Source organism: Ursus maritimus, unplaced genomic scaffold (genome assembly GCF_017311325.1).
Source record: "Ursus maritimus isolate PB19 unplaced genomic scaffold, ASM1731132v1 scaffold_30, whole genome shotgun sequence".
Taxonomy (NCBI): Eukaryota; Metazoa; Chordata; class Mammalia; order Carnivora; family Ursidae; genus Ursus; species Ursus maritimus.
The window spans coordinates 1,873,047-1,894,571 of NW_024425564.1; the positions used below are offsets into that span (position 1 = coordinate 1,873,047).

A 21,525-nucleotide genomic window follows, 5' to 3' on the forward strand; every position below is an offset into this window, starting at 1 on the left:
TAATTTTAATTCCAGTATAGTTAACATACAGTGTTCTACCAGTGTCAGATGTACAATATAATAATTCAACAATTGTATACATTACTTAATGCCATCATGGTTAAGTGTACTCTTAATCCCCTTTACCTATTTCCCCATCCCCCCACCAATCTCCCCTCTGGCAATCGTCAGTTTGTTCTCTACAGTTAAGACTCTGTTTCTTGGTTTGTCTCGCTTTGCTTTCTTTGTTTTGCCAAAAGGTAGGTGTGATTAATCCCATTTCACAGATATCGAAACTAAGGCTCAGAAAGGTTCCGTAACTTGCTGGGACATGAAGTCAAGTGTGCCTGACTTCAGGGTTGATGCTTTTAACCTTTATGCATGCTGCCTCCCTTACCAAGTATTTTCCTATTCTGTGCTGGCAGAGTGGAAACCACAACACCATGTCCCTCGATTATCACAACTGAGTGGCTGAAAATCAACTACAATGATTCCTGGAAAAAGAATAAAGCAGTAACTTATTACAATATTTTTCACATCGTGATTTTGTGAATAGCGATTCCAGAGATAGTATTTTTCAGTTGAAGTTAACAGACATTCTCAGCAAGCAAGCAAGCAAGCAAGGATAATATTCATTCAAACAAACTACAATTAATTACCCAACAATACCTAGTCAAAATCCATTAAAATTCAGTAAAGGACCAGAAAAGAGAGCAGCGAGCATTCTAGAAAAAATTCCAGTAAAAAATCTGAAAGTGTTGGAAGGTGGAGCACGTGTAGGTATCCCTTAGGCAGCAGAGAACATCACACGTGTTGTGCCTTTAGGAGAACCGTGAAGGGAACAAAAGTGCAGGTGATGAGAACTAACTACCATCATTTCTGATGACTATTTTGAAACCTTCACAAACCTCTGCCTACTTTTAATACACATAAACATCTCACCAAACTCCCAGTTTGTATTGCAAAAACAATAGTTTGTTTTTTGTAATTCAAGTATACAATGTTATTACGATACTGAATATATTTTTGCAAACTGTACATCCTATTTCCTTGAGATTCTGACACATTCCCCAAGTTATTGGAAGGGTCATTACTCATAATTTCATAAAGTTTCTAAGAACACATGCAGATCTTCATAATAAGCCCTCCTTTTGGCTTTGGTTAGACCAGTGGTCCTCAACTGGGACAGGGGACATTTGGAAAGTCTGGAGACATTTTTGATGGTCACACTGGAGGGGTACTGGCATCTAGTAGATATGATATTAATTAAACAGGCACAAAAAGGTCCCCTTGGGTTGGGATTTCATACTAGCAAAGCAGCTCCTTGCTGTGATCTGAAAGTCAGCTCTCAACACAAGGATTTGTATTAAAAAAAAAGATCTTGTCCCTTAAAAAAAAAAAAAACAAAACCACAAAGTCATGGCTAAGCATCAAGCATGAGGTGACTGAGTGAAATCGGCTAAGCCTTTACCTACAGATAGAAAGAAGATCCAACTCTGGTAGCAATGAGCTTTGCCACAGAGGGAAGTTCCAAAGAGTGAGCTTGACTCCTAACAGTGGCTTACACCTGCAAGGGCACAGACGGGGTCACTAGCAGAATTATGAAAAATCAAGGTATCATACACCACCCTGGACATAATGAATTGCTAGAACTTCTGGGAGTGGGATCCAGGTGCAGAAGTATTGAAAGTCTTCCCTGTTGATTAAAGGCACACCCCAATTAGGAAACACTGCTTTAGAACAGCAGTTCTCAACCAGGGATGAGTTTGCCCCCAGGGGACATTGGGCAATGTCTGGAGACATTTTAGATTGTCAAAACTGGAGGGGCCCCACTAGCATCTAGTGGGTAAAGACTAAACATCCTACAAGGACAGCCCCCCATAACAAAGAACTGTCCCACTCCAACTGTTAAGAGTGCTGAGGTTAAGAAATTCTGCTTTCAAGAGAGGTCAGGGTGGAGGGGGGGGGGGTGTAAGCCAGGAGGCTAGGCTTCACTTCTGAAGGAGCATCTCAGGAATAGAAGGAAGCACTGACAGCTCTGATGAGATGTTCTCCACAATTCCTTCTGGGTCTCAGTCTAGGGATAAAACAGGACAGAGGCACAGCTGATAGAATGACAGAACTTATCAATAAAAATGTTTAAAGCGGAAAACAGGTTAAGAGGTCAGACTAAATTTACAACTGAGGGAATTCTACCTTTTTGCAGTTTTATCATCACTTGACTCAGTCCTCTTTCTGAACATCTCCATCCAGTGAAACTTGGTGAATCTGATACTTTCTTCACTCAATGAAAATATGCCACTTTCACTTTTTCCAACAGCTTATTTTGAAAAATTTCAAGCCTCCAGAAAAACGGAAATGCTACAATAAACACTTGTATATCCTTCCCTTAGACTGATCGTTAACATTTGGCCAAATATGCTTTATCTGTCTCCTCTCTGTTTTTGCCAGAACCATATAAAAGTTAGTTGTGACACATCACGAAATCACTTCTCAATATTTTAGCATGCATCTCCTCAGAATAAGGACACAGTTCTACCTCACCAGAAGCGAAATTATCATACCTACTAAAATAACTCTCTAAGATTACCTAATACGCACTCCATAGTCAAATTTCTCTGTTAAAAAAAAAAAAGGCCATATAATTTTTTTAGAAACCCAGGATCCAATCAATAGTCACACTTCACAACTAGCTGTCATGTCTCTTTGGGCTATTTAAATCTAGAACAGATCCTGGCCGCTTTCTTTTTTTCTTGGTCCTTTATGATATGAATGTATTTGAAGCAGTAACCCCCACATTTTAAAACTTACTTCTACCTGGTCCTATCCTCACCTTTTCTAGTTTCTACCATTAAAACAACAGTAAACCCTTCCTCTCTAGAATTCCAGTGCTCATGTTCCCCCTCCCTTCAGAGCCAAGCTCCTTTAAAAACAAAACAAAACAAACAAAAACAAAACCGCATCACTTCACCTTTTTTCCCAGGTCTCTATTTGTTTATCAACTTCTTGAAATCGTATTTCTGCCCTGCTCACACCGATACTGCCCTCACTCAGGCCACCAATGGCTCTCTACATGCCAAGTCCAAAGGATGTTTTCTCAACTATCACCTTACCTGACCTCTCTGCAGAAGCTGCTGTTGCTATCCATTTCCTCCCTCCAGTGCTCTCAAACCTTGGTATCATTCTCTTTTCTCAGAGACTACACCCCTGAATGCTGGTATTCATTACAGTTGTCCTTGATCTTCTCATCCACTCCATGGCTTTAACCACCACCTATTAGTGATTCCCAAATCTCTTCTCCTTCCCAGAACTCCAGACCCATCCATTTATCTACCTACCAGACACCCTGGCTGAAATTTCCTACTGTCCCCAATATGTATTATGTCCATAACTTACTATTTTCCCCCCTGCATTCCCCCCTCCATGTCTCTTACTACATTCTGCTTTGTCATTAACAGAAATACCAGTTCCCCAAATCTAAAACCTCTCTTCCTTCTTCCTCAACACCACCAATGAACCAATCACTAAATCCTCAATTCCACCCCCGGTATAATTCCCACATTCATCATATCCTCTTTTGCTCTACATCAATGGCAGTTAAGGCCCTCAACATCTCTCCCATGGACCATCACAAAGATATACTTAATACTTCCAGTCCTCCTTCCCCTCTCCAATCCATCCTCTACTCTCTCCACAAATTATTTTTCTGAAACACAAATTGGTTCATGTTACTCATCTATTTAAAGCAACTTCCTTGAGGGGCTCCCGGGTGGCATAGTTGGTTAAGCGTCCAACTCTTGGTTTTGGCTTAGGTCTTTTCCTCAGAGTTGTGAGAGCAAGACCGATGTCGGGTTCCACGCTAGGCGTGGAGCCTGCTTAAGATTCTCTCTCTCGGGGTGCCTGGGTGGCACAGTGGTTAAGCGTCTGCCTTCGGCTCAGGGCGTGATCCCGGCGTTATGGGATCGAGCCCCACATCAGGCTCCTCTGCTATGAGCCTGCTTCTTCCTCTCCCACTTCCCCTGCTTGTGTTCCCTCTCTCACTGGCTGTCCCTATCTCTGTCAAATAAATAAATAAAATCTTTAAAAAAAAAAAAAAGATTCTCTCTCTCCCTCTCAAATAAACAAATAAATAAATAAAATAAAGCAACTTCCCTGAGTCCACATGCCCTGCTGTGGAACAATGTAGCACAGTGGGTTAAGAAGGCAATGGAATCGGAAAAAGCGGGATAATAACTTGATCTTCCATCTACTGTGTAGCCATGAGATACTACTTAATCTAAGCCTCAGAGTTTTCATTATTTTATAAAATGGGGATAATTGTGTCTTTCCAACACTGTTGTTCAGGGATTACAAGATGATGAATGTAAAACATTTGTCCCAATACCCAAATTTAATACTTAATAATTGTTACAAGATGAAGTCCAAATTACTTAGCATGGCCCTTTATGACCTGGTCACTGCTTACCTGTTCAGTCTCATTTCCCATTCCTTCTTCACATGCTTCACTGCCATACCGTTTCACACCTTTTTGCTTTTGCACACATAATTTCCTCAGGCTTCAAAGTCTAGCTCCCATGCTTTTCCAATGAGTGAACTCCTTATTCCAGCCTTGATGTTTGTCCTTTGAACCTTAAACACAACTTGATCACTCTGTGTTATACCTATTTCCACATCTCCTCACACTAAATTGTTTCTTGTGTTAAAAAGAAAATCATAGGCCAAAATGGCGTCCCTTAGGTTGAGTCAGTAAACCAAGACTTAACACCTAACCTAACTCCAGTTTCAAACCTCCTAGAACTTTATAGAACTTTAACATGGAATTTCTGGTCAGTGCTAGAAAATTTACTGATAGAACTCTTCCATTCTCCTCAGGAGTGAGCTTGCCTTAAAAAAGAGAGAAAGCGCGCACACATGCGTATACCTTTATTTATTTATTCTATTCTCTACCTTTATTTTTTAAAAATATTTTATTTATTAATTTTTTTTAGATTTTATTTATTCAACAGAGAGCACAAGCAGGGGGAACGGGAGAGGGAGAAGCAGGCTCCCCACTAAGCAGGGAGCCTGATGTGGGGCTTGATCCCAGAACCCTGGGGTCATGACCAGAGCTGAAGGCAGATGCTTAACTGACTGAGCCATCCAGGTGCACCCTATTTATTTTTAGAGAGAGAGAGAGTGCAAGCTTGTGTGTGGGTGGAAGGAGGGGAAGAGGGAGAATCTCAAGCAGACATCCCACTGAGTGTGGAACCCAACGTAGGGATCAATCTCACAACCCTGAGATCATGACCTGAGCCTAAATCAAGAGTTGGACGCTTAATAGGCTGAGGCACCCAGGTGCCCCTTTCTCTACCTTTAAAAACCTTTCCTTTTCTGTAGCCCTTAGGAGCTCTCCTCTACTTGCTAGATGGGATGCTGCCTGATTATAATGAATTGATTAATAAAGCCAATTATATCTTTAAAATTAACTCATTTGAATGTTATTTAACACTTGAAAGCAAAGATAAACGGAGAAAGTAACAGAAGAAACGAAGAACAGACATCGAAATTCACCTCAGGCACATGGAACCTGATCAATGTCTACTAAGCAAACTTACAGAAAGGACCTAAAGTGATCACTCTTTTCTCAAACTAATTTACCTAATGCTTTATTCACTTTACCTTTTATTCTTCTTATTCTTAAAAATGCATCAACCTAAGAAGTATTTAGATGAGATTAGGAACCTCCCAGTTAGACAATCATGGTGTTGTAGGGTAGCTGTAGAGAAACAGGGATTCAAATTGGGTCTTGAAAGTTGTTTTGGTCCAAAGCAGAAAGGGCCTAACAGGGCAAACAGGGTCACTCTTTGGTATACAAGTTGGACTATGTGAACTTCAGTCAAAACTTCAATGTAGCAAAGTTGTATTTGGGTTGTTCTTTAGAAAGAAACTGTGATAAAGTCAAATACACACTTTCATTAAGGGAGAAATGCCCGTAGAGGATTCAACCAAATGAGCAATCTGAAAAAGTCAGAATAATAAGTATCTGGGAGTAGTTTCTATTATAAAGTGATGATTGAATACTTTAAATGTACTCGCGAAAACCAAGGCTATGCAGACTCTTAAACAGGAAAAGGTGTGCCACCAGGGTTAATGGTCTTAAGAAACTATGGAACACGAGGCAGGCGATTTTTGTACTAAAAGGTGACTACAAACTGCTCATCGGGTCAATAAACCAAGTCATACAACTTTCTGAAATCCTAGATGCTACGATCATCACATACAAGTCCACACTTAAAAAAAAAAAAAGAAAGAAAGATGTTTCGGGGGGGCGGGGAATCTACTCTCAATTTACAAAAAAATTAGAATCCGTCAAAAGGGCAGTGAAATCTAGTCTTCGACAGCGCCAACCGTGTTTTGGACACCGCTGTGACGCTTGCCAAACAGGTTCAAGCAGGGTCGACCTCGCTTTGCACGGCCCCACGGAGCCAAGGAAAGAAAAGGTCTTAAGGGAGTCGACCCTGGAGCGGGGGCAGGGAGGGGAAGTTGCCAGAGGTGCAGTCTGCGAAACACCAGCGGCTCAGAAACGGGGTTTGCGCAGGGGCAAGGGGCTGCGCGAGGATGTCACAGACGGGCACGGCGGTGAGACTGTCACAGCGCCTCCCCCCTCCCGGCCTCGGGCCCCAGTCACTCACATGCGGGGCCCGCGCCCTCTCGGGCTCCTCCCGCCTCGGGGACAGCAGCCGCCGGGCGAGGAGGGTAAGCCGACAACTTCCTGCTTCCGGGCGTGCAACCCGGAAGCAACTCCCTCGCCATAGGCGAGGCCGCGCGCCCTAGGGTAGCTCCTTCTTCACGCCCCCGCGCTTCCGTCAGAAACAGAGTCCGCGAAGTTGCCGCGCGCGCCAACTCCCGCGAGATCTGGAGAGCACGGGTTCTTGCTCCCCCCTGGCGTCGGGTTCTTCCTGCTCCGTCTGTTTCAGTTCATGCCGGGGTGCGCTTAACCCGGGCTTCGCAGCTGCGCTGATCCATTCAGCAAGCTTTTATTGAGCCCCCTACTACGTGCCGGGCAGCGTGTTAGGCATTAAGGGGTGGGAGTGGAAGGGATAGGCAATGGAGGGCAGGCCCTTAAAGGCTCTGGGAGCTCTTCGTCTAAAAGAAAGACAAGCAAACACTGTGGTTTCCAACTTTCCCGGGCTAGCGGACCAAGGGCAGCTGGTACAGAGCAAACGTCACTGTTTGCATTGCGGTTTCACTCTCCCACCCCCCGCCCCCCGTGGGGGAACGCGGCCTTGATAGTTCCGGTAGGAACCTTGTAGGGGCAAAATTTCTCCCTCCGCACCTGCAGGAGGAGTCTCCAAACCTTCCGACGCAACCTCCATTAAAGACCGCCTCCTCCCTAGCTCTAGACCCCACTTACATAGAAGGAAAAAACTCCCTACAGCCTTGGGGTAGTTGTCAATCCCCCTCCCCTCCATCTTGACAGTGTACTGTTCTTTAATAAAATGCTTTGTGCTTGGTACATTCCTTCTGTCTTTATTCGAGAGCGGATCCTCACAGAAATTTTTTGAGGGGAATCCAAGAGCCGACACTTTGACACAATGCAAGCTTCCATCGGTAACATCTTTTGGTGCCATGACTCCGATCGCACAAGGTAAGATAGTCCTCACCCCGCTGGGGCTAGAGGACCCACGTCTGATTTACTTTCTCGGATGTCAGCTCTCACTCACTTTGCAATATGACTACTACTGTCTGCATTTCTTCCTTTCCTAAACCTCTTCTGCCATCACACAAAGTGTGTGCCCCTCAAAACCCGAGGACTTGCTGTCCGATCTGCTGGTTCTGTCCATCCTCATACTCACTCAACCTCCTAGATGATCCATCTAACCAGGAGTTCTACCTTTTCTGTTGCCTCATATCAGATATCCTCACGTGCCCCCCCCCCTTCCCTTTCTGGAAAGATGGTCTCAATCACCCTCTGAAACTTAATCCAAGGTGGGTGCATGCTAATCATGGTCTTGTGTGGGAGTTGATTTCCAGTAGGGGAAGCGGAAATCTTCGTGCCTATTCCAACTCCTGAAGTTAATACTTTTGAGAGGAGCCTGGGATGAAATCTGGAAATGGAACTACATAGGTGTTGTGGGCCAAGCCATACATCTTGGCACTGGGGGATTCATTAGGGACCATAAAATATACCAATGCCCTCCCTCGTGGGCACCTCAATTGCGAGGAGGCAGGTAAAGAAAGGATAGGCTGTAGTAATATTAATTAAGGCCGTGGGCCTCTCCTGGGGGACACCCTCAGGGCTGTTCTTCAGAGCAGGGAGAAGGCCATCTTCATTCTGGATATACAACATTCCAAGGGGGACACTTGAAATATTGTGTCTACTCCTTCTTCTCTTTGCTATCCCCTTACAGATGGGAAACTGGTTGTCAGATCACCCCAGGATGCATCCTCCCTAACTGGAATGTCTGGCCCCCAAACTTTAAAGAGGAGATGGTTCATCTTTTCTGCATACAGCATGGCCCCAATATAACAGGGCCCCACAATAGGACATTGGATTATAACACCATCTTACTGGGGCACCTGGGTGGCTCAGTTAGTAAGCACCTGCCTTCAGCTCAGGTCATGATTCCAGGGTCCTGGGATTGAGTCCCGCGTTGGGCTCCCTGCTCAGTAGGGGAGTCTGCTTCTCTCTCTCCCTCTGCCCCTCTCCCCTGCTCATGGTCTCTCTCTCTTGCTCCCTTAAAACAAACAAACAAACAAACAAACAAAAAACAAACTTTATAACACCATCTTACAGCTAGATCTCTTTTGTAGAGACTAGGGACAGAGGTCTCAGATTCCTTAGGTCCAAGCCTGCATGTTCCTCAAACAAACCCCAGGCTTATCAAAACCTGCAAAATTGAGCTGTCCACTTTAGCTGTCCTCACAGATCTAAGCTCTAAGCCGCCTCCCCCACCACCAGAGGAGGCTTCTCCAAGGCCCACTGCCCCACCAAACCCTACCATCGCCCAAAACAATGATTCAGTATCCCCATATCCAGGACCACAAACACCCTCAAGTCCTAACAAACCCCTTCCAATTCTGTGTCCCCTCCAGGAAATGGCTGGTCCAACCAGAACCACCATGCGGGTCCAAACTCCATTCTTTTTTTTTTTTTTTTTTAAGATTTTATTTATTTATTTGACACAGAGAGACAGCCAACGAGAGAGGGAACACAAGCAGGGGGAGTGGGAGAGTAAGAAGCAGGCTCCCAGCTGAGGAGCCTGATGTGGGACTCAATCCCAGAACGCCAGGATCACGCCCTGAGCCGAAGGCAGACGCTTAACGACTGTGCCACCCAGGCGCCGCCAAACTCCATTCTCTATGAGTGATCTCCACCAAGTCCAAAAGGACTTGGGAGATTTCTCTGAGGACCCTGACACATATCAGTTAGTTTGGCACTAACTTTTGATTTGTCCTGAAGGACATAGTGGTCATTCTCAATCAGACTCTCTCCAAGGCAGACCGAGATGGAACTGGGGAGCCTGCCATCCAATTTGGGGATAAACTTCATAGTTCCAGTGTGAGGTATCTGGCAGATAACATGGCAGTCCCAATCACAGATCCTCATTGGAACTATGAGACTCTACAAGGACAATGGTCCCGAGACCATCTTACAATCTGCCTAACAAATGGAATGAAAAAATACCAGTCAAAGCCAATTAATTATAACAAGCTGGCTCTCATAAACCAGGGGAAAAAACCCTGCAGCCTTTAGGCAAAGGCCAAGAGAGACTTTTAACTACACATACCAACCATGATCCCAGATCAGAGGCAGGTCTTACAGTTTTTAATGGCCAACTCATCACTCAGACTACCCCAAATATTAGGAGGAAACTCCATAAGTTATCCCTAGGGCCAGATACCCCAAGCTCTGAACTCCCTAAGGTGGTCAATTTGGTATTCTATGGCCAGGACCAGGAGTGGAAAAAAAGGGAAAAAGGAAAAGTACAAGGATCAGAGACAGGCTCAACTCCTGGTGGCCTTGTCAAACCAGTCATCACCTCATCATCTCCCTCAAGAGGGAGACACCAAAAGGAGCCCGCTACCATTGCAAAAGGAGGAACACCAGAGAGATGAATGACCTTAAGTCTATAATATGGCCTGTGCTCAATGTCCTCATAATGGACATTGGAGGAGAGACTGCCCCTCTAGTCCGAGAACCAGAGGTTCAGAATTCCTTCTAGCTGTCACCACCATGGTCTGAGCAGCTGTAGGGCACCAATAGGCTCCCCCACTCACTGTTTCCATCATTGCAATGGGGCCCAGGGTGACCCTTGACGTGGCAAGTAGGACAATTTCTTTTGGACACAGGAGCCACCTACTGTCTTAACCTCTTTTACGGTAAGCTTTCCTTCAACTCCTGTCTGGTTATGGGAGTGAATGGCTACTGACGAAGCTAAAATTCATCTGTTCTTGAGACAGGACTCTATTCAGTTAGTACCTTTGAGAGGCTCTATGGGAAAAACATATCCTACCAAAGCCCTACCACTCAAACCCAACCTCCGCAGTCCAACCAGGAGATGACATCCTAATTAAAACCTGGAGAGATGAATCTCCTGGATCCCAACTAACTCCTTTATAGAAGAGACCCTATACTGTTCTTTTATTCAGCCCTACCCTACAGTCATCAAGGTCCCCAAAATTGCCAGTTGGATCCATCTCTCCTGAGCCAAACCTGCTGTGACCTCTAATCAAGAGGACAACCCTGATACTTTTGAGTATGCTCTTCAAAAAGGGGCCATCTCAGGTAAATCCTAAAATCCTCTATTCTGTTATGTCCAATACCTTAGTGTGGTCAAAGTTCCTCCAGGGGGACTTCTAAGACTACACCCTTAAAGAAATCCATCAGTACCTCTTTGACCACAACTCACTTCTTCTGCCTGGTAATTCTCACACTGCCCTGGACCACACAAGTACGCAACTCTAACCCCTTAGCACCATCACTTATACTGCTCAATGCTATCTCAACACACCAATTCCTCTTGCTGGATATGTGTGGGACCCACTTAGCCATTGTAACTCCTGTGTCTGCTTCATTGTGGGCAACCAACAAGGACCTTGAAGTGCAAGAAACTTCCAAAGATAGGTCATGGAACGCAGCACAAAAATCCTAAATGCTCAGGGGCCCCTCCCAACACCGGCTATTTTGGAACTCTTATATACTCAACTTAAACTCTTTAATATGACCTTCCCAATCTGTGTTAGTGCTAGCCCATCATCTGGGACTCCAGTGGGTTCTATTCCCTTATCTCAATGCCTTTATCATTTCAACCTAACTTCGCTGGGTGAGTCATTCTTTTGGGGAAGTGTTTCTGATCACTACTTTAACACCGTTAAAATACCCCACTTTTAACCTTCCCCCTAAATTCACCATCAACCCCCCTATTGGGTCCACCATGTCTCAATAGTCAGGACCATCCGTCAGCCCAAATAACCTCCCTTCTTCTTCAACACATCTTACCAACAGCCCTATCTCCCATTGGAAAAACTCCCAGAACATATTCTGCAATCCTTACTGAAACCTCGTCTTTTCTGAACAGCCCAATACAACTGCACAACATCCAGTCATGACCCCCTTGCCTGCCTTCATACTGACTTCGGTACCCTTTAGGGCCACTGTTGGCCCTGGGGGAACTCCCTCCAAGGAAGTCCCTTTATTTTCTATCTTTTTTTTTCCCCTAAAGATTTATTTATTTGGGGGGAGGGGAGCAGAGGGAGAGAGAATCCCAAGCAGACTCAGCTGAGCGTGGAGCCCAATCTCAATCTCACAACTCGAGCCAAAACCAAGAGTCCGACGCTCAACCAACTGCACCTCCCAGGCGCCCTCTTTTCTATCCTAACCAAGGCTCACCTGCATCCTCAGAAGGGACTCTATTTGTGGAACTCAAGCATACCTAGTCCTTCCAAATGGATGGAAGGGCACTTGTTCTTTGGCCTGGTTAGCTCCAGATGTATCCCTCATAGGAGGTACTCAAAGAGTTTCCCACTCTATTGTAACTGAAACATCCATATTCAAGCAGGAGGTCCTTACACTTCTCTCACTAGGGGCCCTCCCAGGAGCAACCTCAGGATCAGCCACAGGGATCACTAGGGCTGTCCTTTCTTCTCAACTCTCTCGAGAATTAGGCAAATCCATTCAAGAAAGTATGCAAGTCCTAGCAACCTTAGACAAGCAACTCAACTCACTCTCAGGGGTAGTCCTCCAAAATCAAAGGGCATTAAATATACTCGCTTCTGCCCAAGGGGGTACCTGCCATTAGTTTAAGAATAATATTTTTATGTCAATCAGTCAGGGTTTATTCAATAAGTATCAAAAGACTTCACATCTCCTATCAGGCACAACCACTACCTCCTATCCTGGGGGGTCTTACAGATATTTCCCTTCTTCACGGGACCTCTTATTGCGTGATCTTTCTTTTGTTTTTTTGGACAATGTCTTCTTCACCTTATAACGAAGTTCCATCTTCTCTCATGTTAGACAGGTTCAACTTAAGCTCTTATTGCAACAAGGATAGCCCCTATCAAGTGAGTATCAAAACTACCATAGCCCCTGGACCGAAGTAGTCAAGCCTTCTGAGACCAGGACACAAGCCCCACTCCACCTTAACCCCATACCACCTCCTAATGCCCTAGACAGATAGCAAAGATTGGGACTCTGACGAAAATACTGCTACAGAAGCTTGACTTCCGCCCTCAACCTTAAAGACTTCAGAGTCCCAAGTCCTTGAAGGCGGAGTGATACAGAAGGCTGTCACATACGAGCTGGAGGCAAGGGCGGCCATAAATGAGTTACATTTAGAGACCTGAGGACAAACATCCTGGTTTTGTGGTTCCCAGCTTTCCAGGACTACAAGACCAAGAACAGCAGGTGCAGAGCTTGTGCTCTCTTCAACTTCTGCCCCAAGGGAATCCCAGACTTCATTATATTACATTTGCATCGAGGTTTGCCCCCCTGGTGAGGGAAGGCGGCCATGACAGTTACAGCAGGAAACTTGTAGGGCAAAAATTCTCCCTCCCCACCGGTAGGAGTCTCCCAAATTATCGGAGGCAGCCTCCATTAAAGACTACCTTGTCCAGGACTCATGACCCCAGTTACTTGAAAGGGAAAAACTCTGGTAGCGTCGGGGCAGTCACCAACCCCAGACGTAACCACGCCATTTGAGTGTACTGTCTTTTAATAAACCGCTTTGTGCTTGCTATCTTCCTTCTCACTGTCTTTATTCCAGTGCAGATCCTCGTGTAAATATTTTGTGGGGAATGCAAGAACCGAGACTTCCATTGACACAAGGCAAGCTTCCACCGGTAACAATTAGAAAAAGATATTTTGAAGGGAGGGTGGGGAATCTACTCTCAATATACAAAAAAATTAGAAATCCGTCAAAAGGGCAGTGAAATCTGGTCTTCGCCGGTCGTGTTTTGGACACCGCTGTGACGCCTGCCAAACAGGTTCAAGCAGGGTCGACCTCCCTTTGCTCGACCCCACGGAGCCAAGGAAAGAAAAGAGGTCTTAAGGGAGTCGACCCTGGAGCGGGGGAAGAGGGGTAAGTTGCCGGGGATGCAGTCAGTCTGCGAAACACCAGCGGCTCAGAAAAGGCATTTCCGCAAGAGCAAGGGGCTGCGCGAGGATGTCACAGACGGGCACGGCGGTGAGACTGTCACAGCGCCTCCCCCCTCCCGGTCTCAGGCCCCAGTCACTCACATGCGGGGCCCGCGCCCTCTCGGGCTCCTCCCGCCTCGGGGACAGCAGCCGCCGGGCGAGGAGGGTAAGCCGACAACTTCCTGCTTCCGGGCGCGCAACCCGGAAGCAACTCCCTCGCCACAGGCGAAGCCGCGCGCCCTAAGATAGCTCCTTCTTCAAGCCCCGCGCTTCCGTCAGAAACAGAGGCCGCGACATTGCCGCGCGCGCCAACTCCCGCGAGATCTGGAGAGCACGGGTTCTTGCTCCCCCTGGCGTCGGGTTCTTCCTGCTCGGTCTGTTACAGTCCATGTCAGGGTCTGTCCCTCTGGCGGCGCTGATCCATTCAACAGGTTTTTATTGAGCCCCCACTACGTGCCGGGCAGCGTATTAGGCATTAAGGGGTGGGAGTGGGAGGGACAGGCAATGGAGGGCAGGCCCTTAAAGGCTCTGGGAGCTCTTCGTCTAAAAGAAAGACTAGCAGACAGTCACTCAAATGAACACATAGCCCACTCATGAATATTTATTGAAGCTTACCCTGCCAGACGTTACCAAGCCCTTTATGTTCGTGAAACCAATTCAACAACCCTATCATATAAATAGTTCCTGTACGGGCGAAGGGCAGGCCACCCCAAGATGGGGCACTTTGGCGTGATGATTATTTTGAACCAAAAGCAATCAAAATCCAGGAGTTTAAGGAAATCTCCCTACCTCCCCCTCAACTGCCTGTCTGTACCAGAAAGAGAGGGGTTAATACATATTCCCCTTTACTTAAGAAACTTACAGGACAACTTTTGTTTTTCAAACATCTCCTCTCACCTTCCTGCTGATAGAAGGGGGCCTTTTTCTTCTTTGTATCTCCAGACCCTTGCCCCTCTCCTTAGCTCAGGTTGTCTCATATAAGCCTTATGTTGGCTGTCTTTGGAATTGTTTGTGTGTGTGTGTGTATTCCCTGCATATATGAAACTAAATTTGATTTTTTTCTTGTTAATCTGTTGCAGGTCAGTTTGATTCTTTGTCCAGCTGGAAGAGCCTTGAAGTGTAGAGGAAATTCTTCCTCTCTGATACCCCACAACATTTATCCTCATACTAACCAAGCTGAGGTTTATGGAAAGGTTAACTTGCTCAAGATTACATAAAGAGTGGTACAGTCACGATTTGAACCCAGGCTCCTTATTTTGTTTTGTCTTTAGTGCCAAGATCCTAAATATTTTCTATTAGAGATCTGCCATCAAAATGCTACTGGGGGGGCGCCTGGGTAGCGCAGTCCTTAAGCGTCTGCCTTCGGCTCAGGGCGTGATCCCGGCGCTCTGGGATCGAGTCCCACATCGGGCTCCTCCGCCGGGAGCCTGCTTCTTCCTCTCCCACTCCCCTGCTGTGTTCCCTCTCTCGCTGGCTATCTCTCTGTCAAATAAATAAATAAATAAATAAATAAAATCTTTTTTAAAAAATGCTACTGGGTTCAGACTAATAAAGCTAACTACAAAGACAGTGTGATACTGATGCAGGGATAGGCAAACTAATTGAGCAGAATAGAGAGACCAAAATGAGAACCACACATATATAGACACTTGCTTTATGACAGAGAGGTACAACAGAGGAGTGAGGAAAGGATAATGCTTCCAATAAATAATTCTGATAAATAGATAGATGTTTTTTGGTCAGTTGTATATCCATATAGGAAAAAATGAAACTTGACTCCAATCTAACACCATACACCAAAATAAATTCTATGTGCATTACAGCTCTGCATGAGAAAAACAAAACAATAAAACTTTAGAGCAGCTCTGTCCAATACCATTGCCAAGCAAGTGACTATTGAGTACTTAAATGTGGCTAGTCAGAATTGAGATGTTCTGTAAGAGATAAGATACAGTAGACCACATTAAAATTAGAAACCACCTCTGACCATTAAAAGACACAATTAAGAGAACCAAAAAGACAACTTATAGAATGAAAGAAACCAACAAAGAGCTTATATCCAGGATACATAAAGAACTCTACCAATAAGAAAAAGATGTCTGGGGGCGCCTGGGTGGCACAGCGGTTAAGCGTCTGCCTTCGGCTCAGGGCGTGATCCCGGCGTCACGGGATCGAGCCCCACATCAGGCTCCTCCGCTATGAGCCTGCTTCTTCCTCTCCCACTCCCCCTGCTTGTGTTCCCTCTCTCGCTGGCTGTCTCTATCTCTGTCGAATAAATAAATAAAATATTAAAAAAAAAAAGAAAAAAAGAAAAAGATGTCTGGACAGCCAAATAGAAGAATGAGCAGAAGATTTGAACACAAAAAGATAATACCACAAAAGAGGATACCTAAATGGCAAATACACATGTAAAAAAGTATTCAACTTCACTAATCATTAGTTGTTAGGGAAATGACTATGAGATCTTATACAGGCTCCAAAATTGCTTCAACGGAAAAGACTAGCAACACTAAGTAAGTGTTGAGGAAGTGCAGCAACAGCAGCTCACACACTGCTGGTAGGGATGTAAATTGCTATAGCCATTTAGGAAAACAGTCTGGCTAACAAATTATAATATACATATAACCTATGGCTTAGCAATTCTACTTCTACGTATATATTCCAAAAAATTCACATACAGTGCACCAAGATACATACAAAAATATTCATGGCAGCACTATTTGTTGTAGACACGATCTGGAAACATTCCAGTGACCATGAAGAATAGAATATATAGGGGCGCCTGAGTGGCTCACTCAGTTGAGTATCCGACTCTTGATCTCAGCTCAGGTCTTGATCTCAGGGTCATGAGTTCAGGCCATGCACTGGGCTCCATGACTGGCATGGAGACTACTAAAAAAAAGAGAAAGAAGAAAGAAAGAAAGAAAGAAAGAAAGAAAGAAAGAAAGAAAGAAAGAAAGAAAGAAAGAAAAGAATGTTTAAGGCATGAAGTATATTCATGCAACAGAATACTACCCAGCCACTGCATACAACAGCATGGATTTATCTTTTTTTTTAAGATTTTATTTATTTATTAGAGAGAGAGACAGACAGTGAGAGAGGGAACACAAGCAGGGGGAGTGAGAGAGGAAGAAGCAGGCTCCCAGCAGAGGAGCCCGATGCGGGCCTCGATCCCAGGACTCTGGGATCACGACCTGAGCCGAAGGCATACGCTTAACGACTGAGCCACTCAGGCGCCCCAACATGGATATATCTTGCAAACATAATGTTAAGCAAAAGAAGCCAGACACACAAAAAATACCTCATACCTTCATCTATGTAAATTTCAAAAACAGAGAAAAACAATCTATGAATTCAGAAGTCATAAAGTGGTTACCTTTCTGGGGGGAGTGGTACTGATTGGTAGAGGGAGCTTCTCTGGAGTTGGAAACATCTCTTTTCTTGATTAGTGGTGCGTTTACTTCAAAATAATTAATTGAACTGTTACACATAGGATCTGTCCACTTTTCTGAATGTATTCCGAATTTAAATTTGTACTTAACAAAAGTATCCTGAGGGTGCCTAGATGGTTCAGTTTGTTAAGTGTCTGCCCTCAGCTCAGATCATGATCTCAGGGTCCTGGGATGGAGCCCCATGGCAGTCTCCTTGCTCAGCAGGGAGTCTGCTTCTCTCCCTCCCTCTGCCCCTCCCCACCACTCATGCTCTCACTTTCTCTCAAATAAATAAAATCTTAAAAAAAAAAAAAAGTACTCTGGGGAGCCCACAGGCCCTAGAAAGCCCATTTCTTCCTGGCCCCTCCTGCCAGTCTCCATACCACAGCCTGAGGGACACTTCCAGAAGACAAAATCTGATTTTGCCACTTCACATGTCCCTATTACCCTCAGAATCAAGTTCTAAGATCCTTTATGATTCCCTCACACTCAGCTCCAGGATGGCCCAAGAAATACTCTCTGACTTCCCAATATCTTTATAATGTTCCAGATCCATGAAGAGGAGAAATCTCTCCTGGCTTCTGGCTAACTCCACCATTTTCCAGATCTCAGCTCAGGTTATCACTCCCTGGGAAATCTCTGACTACCCAAAGCCAGCTCTGGAACAACCAGAGGTCAGGAAGTACCAGATACTTTATTACAACTCTCATTCCACTCTCTTTTTTTTTTTTTTTAAGATTTTATTTATTTATTTGACAGAGAGAGAAGCAGCGAGAGAGGGAACACAAGCAGGGGGAGTGGGAGAGGGAGAAGCAGGCTTCCCACTGAGCAGGGAGCCCGATGCGGGGGCTGGATCCCAGAATGCTGGGATCATGACCTGAGCCAAAGGCAGACGCTTAACGACTGAGCCACCCAGTCACCCCTCATTCCACTCCCTCGTAGCTGTGTTTATCTGTCTCTCGTAGGATGTGAGTTCCTTTGGGGTTGGGCACAATATCTGTGACCTGTGTTTATTTTCCTTAATGCCTAGTAGCTGGTAGGTGCTCCAGGAAAAGATTTAGGGAGAAAGGGGAAGTGGCTATGAGGATTCAGACATTGGAGACTGAGAATGGACATTTCAGGCATAAGACAAGGGCGTAAGAAGATTCAGAGGAGGGAAGATATGAGCACATTCTGAGAACATAGAGTGTTAATCTGAGTGAGGCCAAGGCTACTTATAGAAGAAACAAAGTTTAAAGATCAGTTTGGCATAGCCAGGAAGAACTTGAATGCTAAGACTTTGATCTATGGGCAGTGGGGAGCCACTGAAGGTTTTTGAGCAGGGTTGTGACATGATCAGAGTTCTATTACGGCCATATAAATTTGGTGGGATGGATGATGGCTAGATTGGGAGAGGAAAAATTAACTTTGGAAAGTTCAAGGGAAAAACAACTTTGATGGTCTAGGTAAAAGGAATGGAAGAATAAGAATCAACTCAAGGAGGATTTCCCAGGTATAACAAATCAGAAAGGCTGCCAGGTTAGTAGACAGGCTCAGGAGAGGAAGGCAGCAGAAAGGCTTGGATTCCAGCCCATATTAAATCCTGGTGGGGCTTGGAGCTGATCACTTCCTCCTGTTGGTCCGTCAGAGCCCTCTGCTCTAAAACCTGGCCAATGGGAGACTGGGAAGAGATCATGAGTATGAAAGTGTTTGGAAATGCATAATGTGTGTCGGATTGTAGCTGAGGGAGGGTGAGGAGTCTGGTGACTAGAACCACAGTGACTGGGGGCACAGGCGGAGTAACTGTTCAGGGGAGAGAATGGGGAGGGAAATGATGGGTACACGTACTCATTTCTTTAGTCTATTTAGAAAAACCCTTGAGAAGGTTTCCAGGGAATAGCACTCTGTACCACAGAATGGCTTGTTTGTGGGCTGCTGCCTCAGCTCTGCCCCAGCCACAGGAAGCTCCCTCTGTTCATGTTCTTGTCTGGAACAGGCCCTGGGAGAATGCTAACTGAACTGAACTAGGACTTGGTCCCGAACGTGGGCTCTTAACAATCTACTTGGAGAGGACAGACTAAGTCAGACAACAATGAAAGGTGGCACAGGATTAAAGACCAAGAGGGGAGAAAGTCTACTTGCAGACAGAAAGGGTAGAGAGGTTTCCTGAAGGAGTTGGGACAAAGTCACAGGCGAGGTTTGGGAAGCATTGCAAGGAAAGGAATGGCCTGAGCAAAGGCCTTGAAGTGGGAATGCTCGTGGCACATTTAAGACATGGGTGAAATAGCAGGAAATTGGGCTGGGGAAGTCATTGAGGTTAATGGTCAAGGGCCTTCAAGCCCAGGCCAAGTGGTTTGGGACTTTATTTATTTTTTTAAGATTTTTAAAAATTTACTTATTTGAGAGAGAGCAAGAGAGCACAGAGGGAGAGTAAAAGGGAGAAGCAAACTCCCTGCCGAGCAGGGAGCCCGACACGGGGCTCAATCCCAGGACCCTGGGATCATGACCTGAGCCAAAGGCAGATGCTTAACCGACTGAGCCACCGAGGCACCCTGGGACTTTATTTTAATAGACAAAGGGAAACCATTTAACATTTCGTGGTAAAGAAGTGACATACTGTATCTCGGGAGCAAAGCTTTGGCTGCTGCTGCTGTGTGTGTAGGAGGGATTAGTGGGGAAAAGCCAAAAGGCAGGGAACCCCACAAGGGGGCTTCTAAAATAATCCTGGTGTTAAAGGTCTGAAACAGCAGTTGGAATAGGAAGGAAGGGAAACAATTTGGGTTATCTTGGGAAAAAAGAATTGACAGGGCTTGATGATGTATCCACTTATAGGGAGCAGAGAGAAAGAGGGTGATCTTCAGTTCTCTAGCCCAAAAAATGATGTTTCTGTAAAAGTTTATAATTTTGTTTTGTTTTTGTTTTTGTTTGTTTTTTTGAAAGATTTTATTTATTTATTTGGCAGAGAGACAGCCAGCGAGAGAGGGAACACAAGCAGGGGGAGTAGGAGAGGAAGAAGCAGGCTCCCAGCGGAGAAGCCTGATGCGGGGCTCGATCCCATAATGCTGGGATCACGCCCTAGCCTAAGGCAGACGCTTAACGACTGCGCCACGCAGGCACCTGATATAATTTTGTTTTTAATAAAGGACATTTATTCAGAAGACACACCAAGCTTAACAGAATAGATGAAGTAAATATAAGCTACTTTGAGTAATTTAATGTGGACTATTAGTTATAACTCAGAAGAAATCTTTGTCAGTTCCTCCCTGTAGTCACCCAATGTTCTTCTGGGGACAAAAAGGCCAATAAGTACTGAGTTTCTTCAGGAAGGACTTTGGAATGACACAGCAAGACACAGGCTTACTCTTGTGTAAAATCCCAATGCATTCTCACTGTGCCCTAAGCCTCCCAGAATATATAGTAAGGAACTACATAAGGCCCAGAGAAAGGCAACTCAAATAACAAAGGGCAGAATGGACCAATGATGATCACTTTTCTGTCTGGCTCAAGGGTCACAAAGAGGACATGAACACGAGACTGCAGAAGGTGTAAAATTTATTATACCTTACATTACCCAGTGCTCGTCAGTTTAAAATGTATTTTCTGCGCATTATTCATTCAACAAACCTGAACACCCTATTCTCAGTACTCTGTGAAAAGGGCACAGAAACGGAGGAGGCCCAGCTTGTTCACTGTCTAATGTGATCTTTACAACATTGTATACCCTGTTCCTACCTGACAACTAAGGAAATTAGGGTTGAACTGTGATTAAGCACAGAGGCTCACAGCTGTGGTACTTTGAGCAAGTTACTCAATCTTTGTAAGGTTCAGCTTCCTTAAAGGAAAAGGGGAATAGTAATATCTACCTCGTGGGGTTTTGAAGATTAAGTGTTGTCAAAAGTTCAGAAATAGCAGAAGTAAAACCACTGCATCACCGAAATAGTAATTAGTAAAAGTTCATCACGCACAAAAAATAATTTGCAAACTGGAACCATTCAAACTGAACATGGGATGAGAGGGTCAGAGGTATATTGTCATGAAGCAGTTCATAATGGTGAGGAGGCAGTGGCTTTTTACTCTTCGGATCAGTTACAATATTAGAGTTTTCCTAGTGACAGGAATGGGTTACAAGTACTTACTTCACATCCGTTTTGAGAACACTTTAAGTTTCCTTTTTGATTTTCAGAGGCATTAACAAGAAGTGGCCCGAGTTAAGTTTTGCTTATTTTACAGAACAAGCTAAATTAAAATTTGCTTTTATGACTAAACTGGTTTGCCTGCTCAGGAAATTTTCAAGTCTGGTCTTCATTTGTGTTTGATTTTAACAATATGAAAGTACACAGTAGTGCTTAACTTGATGCCTGACATAAAGTAAGAATTCACTTAGCCATCGTTATTAACCAGTGTGCAAAGCTTCTATAGCATATGATTACTTACCCATTTCCTTCTTGACCTCCCTCCAAACCTCGCAGGACCTCTACTTTGCTTCTCTTTAGCCCTGAACAAACCTTCCTAACAACC

General features: G+C 44.9%; 1 protein-coding gene across 1 annotated transcript in view; it reads right to left on the reverse strand.

Annotated features, from left to right (window-relative positions):
• The window catches only part of CUNH6orf89 (chromosome unknown C6orf89 homolog), a 32,097-nt gene extending 25,295 nt beyond the window's left edge, over window positions 1-6,802 (reverse strand). Inside the window, exon 1 of the mRNA XM_040644671.1 lies at window positions 6,651-6,802. Within this exon, the coding sequence (XP_040500605.1) occupies window positions 6,651-6,652 (2 nt within the window). The 5' untranslated portion in view covers window positions 6,653-6,802. The remainder of the gene's footprint in view (window positions 1-6,650) is intronic.
• Between the last annotated feature and the right edge of the window lie 14,723 nt (window positions 6,803-21,525).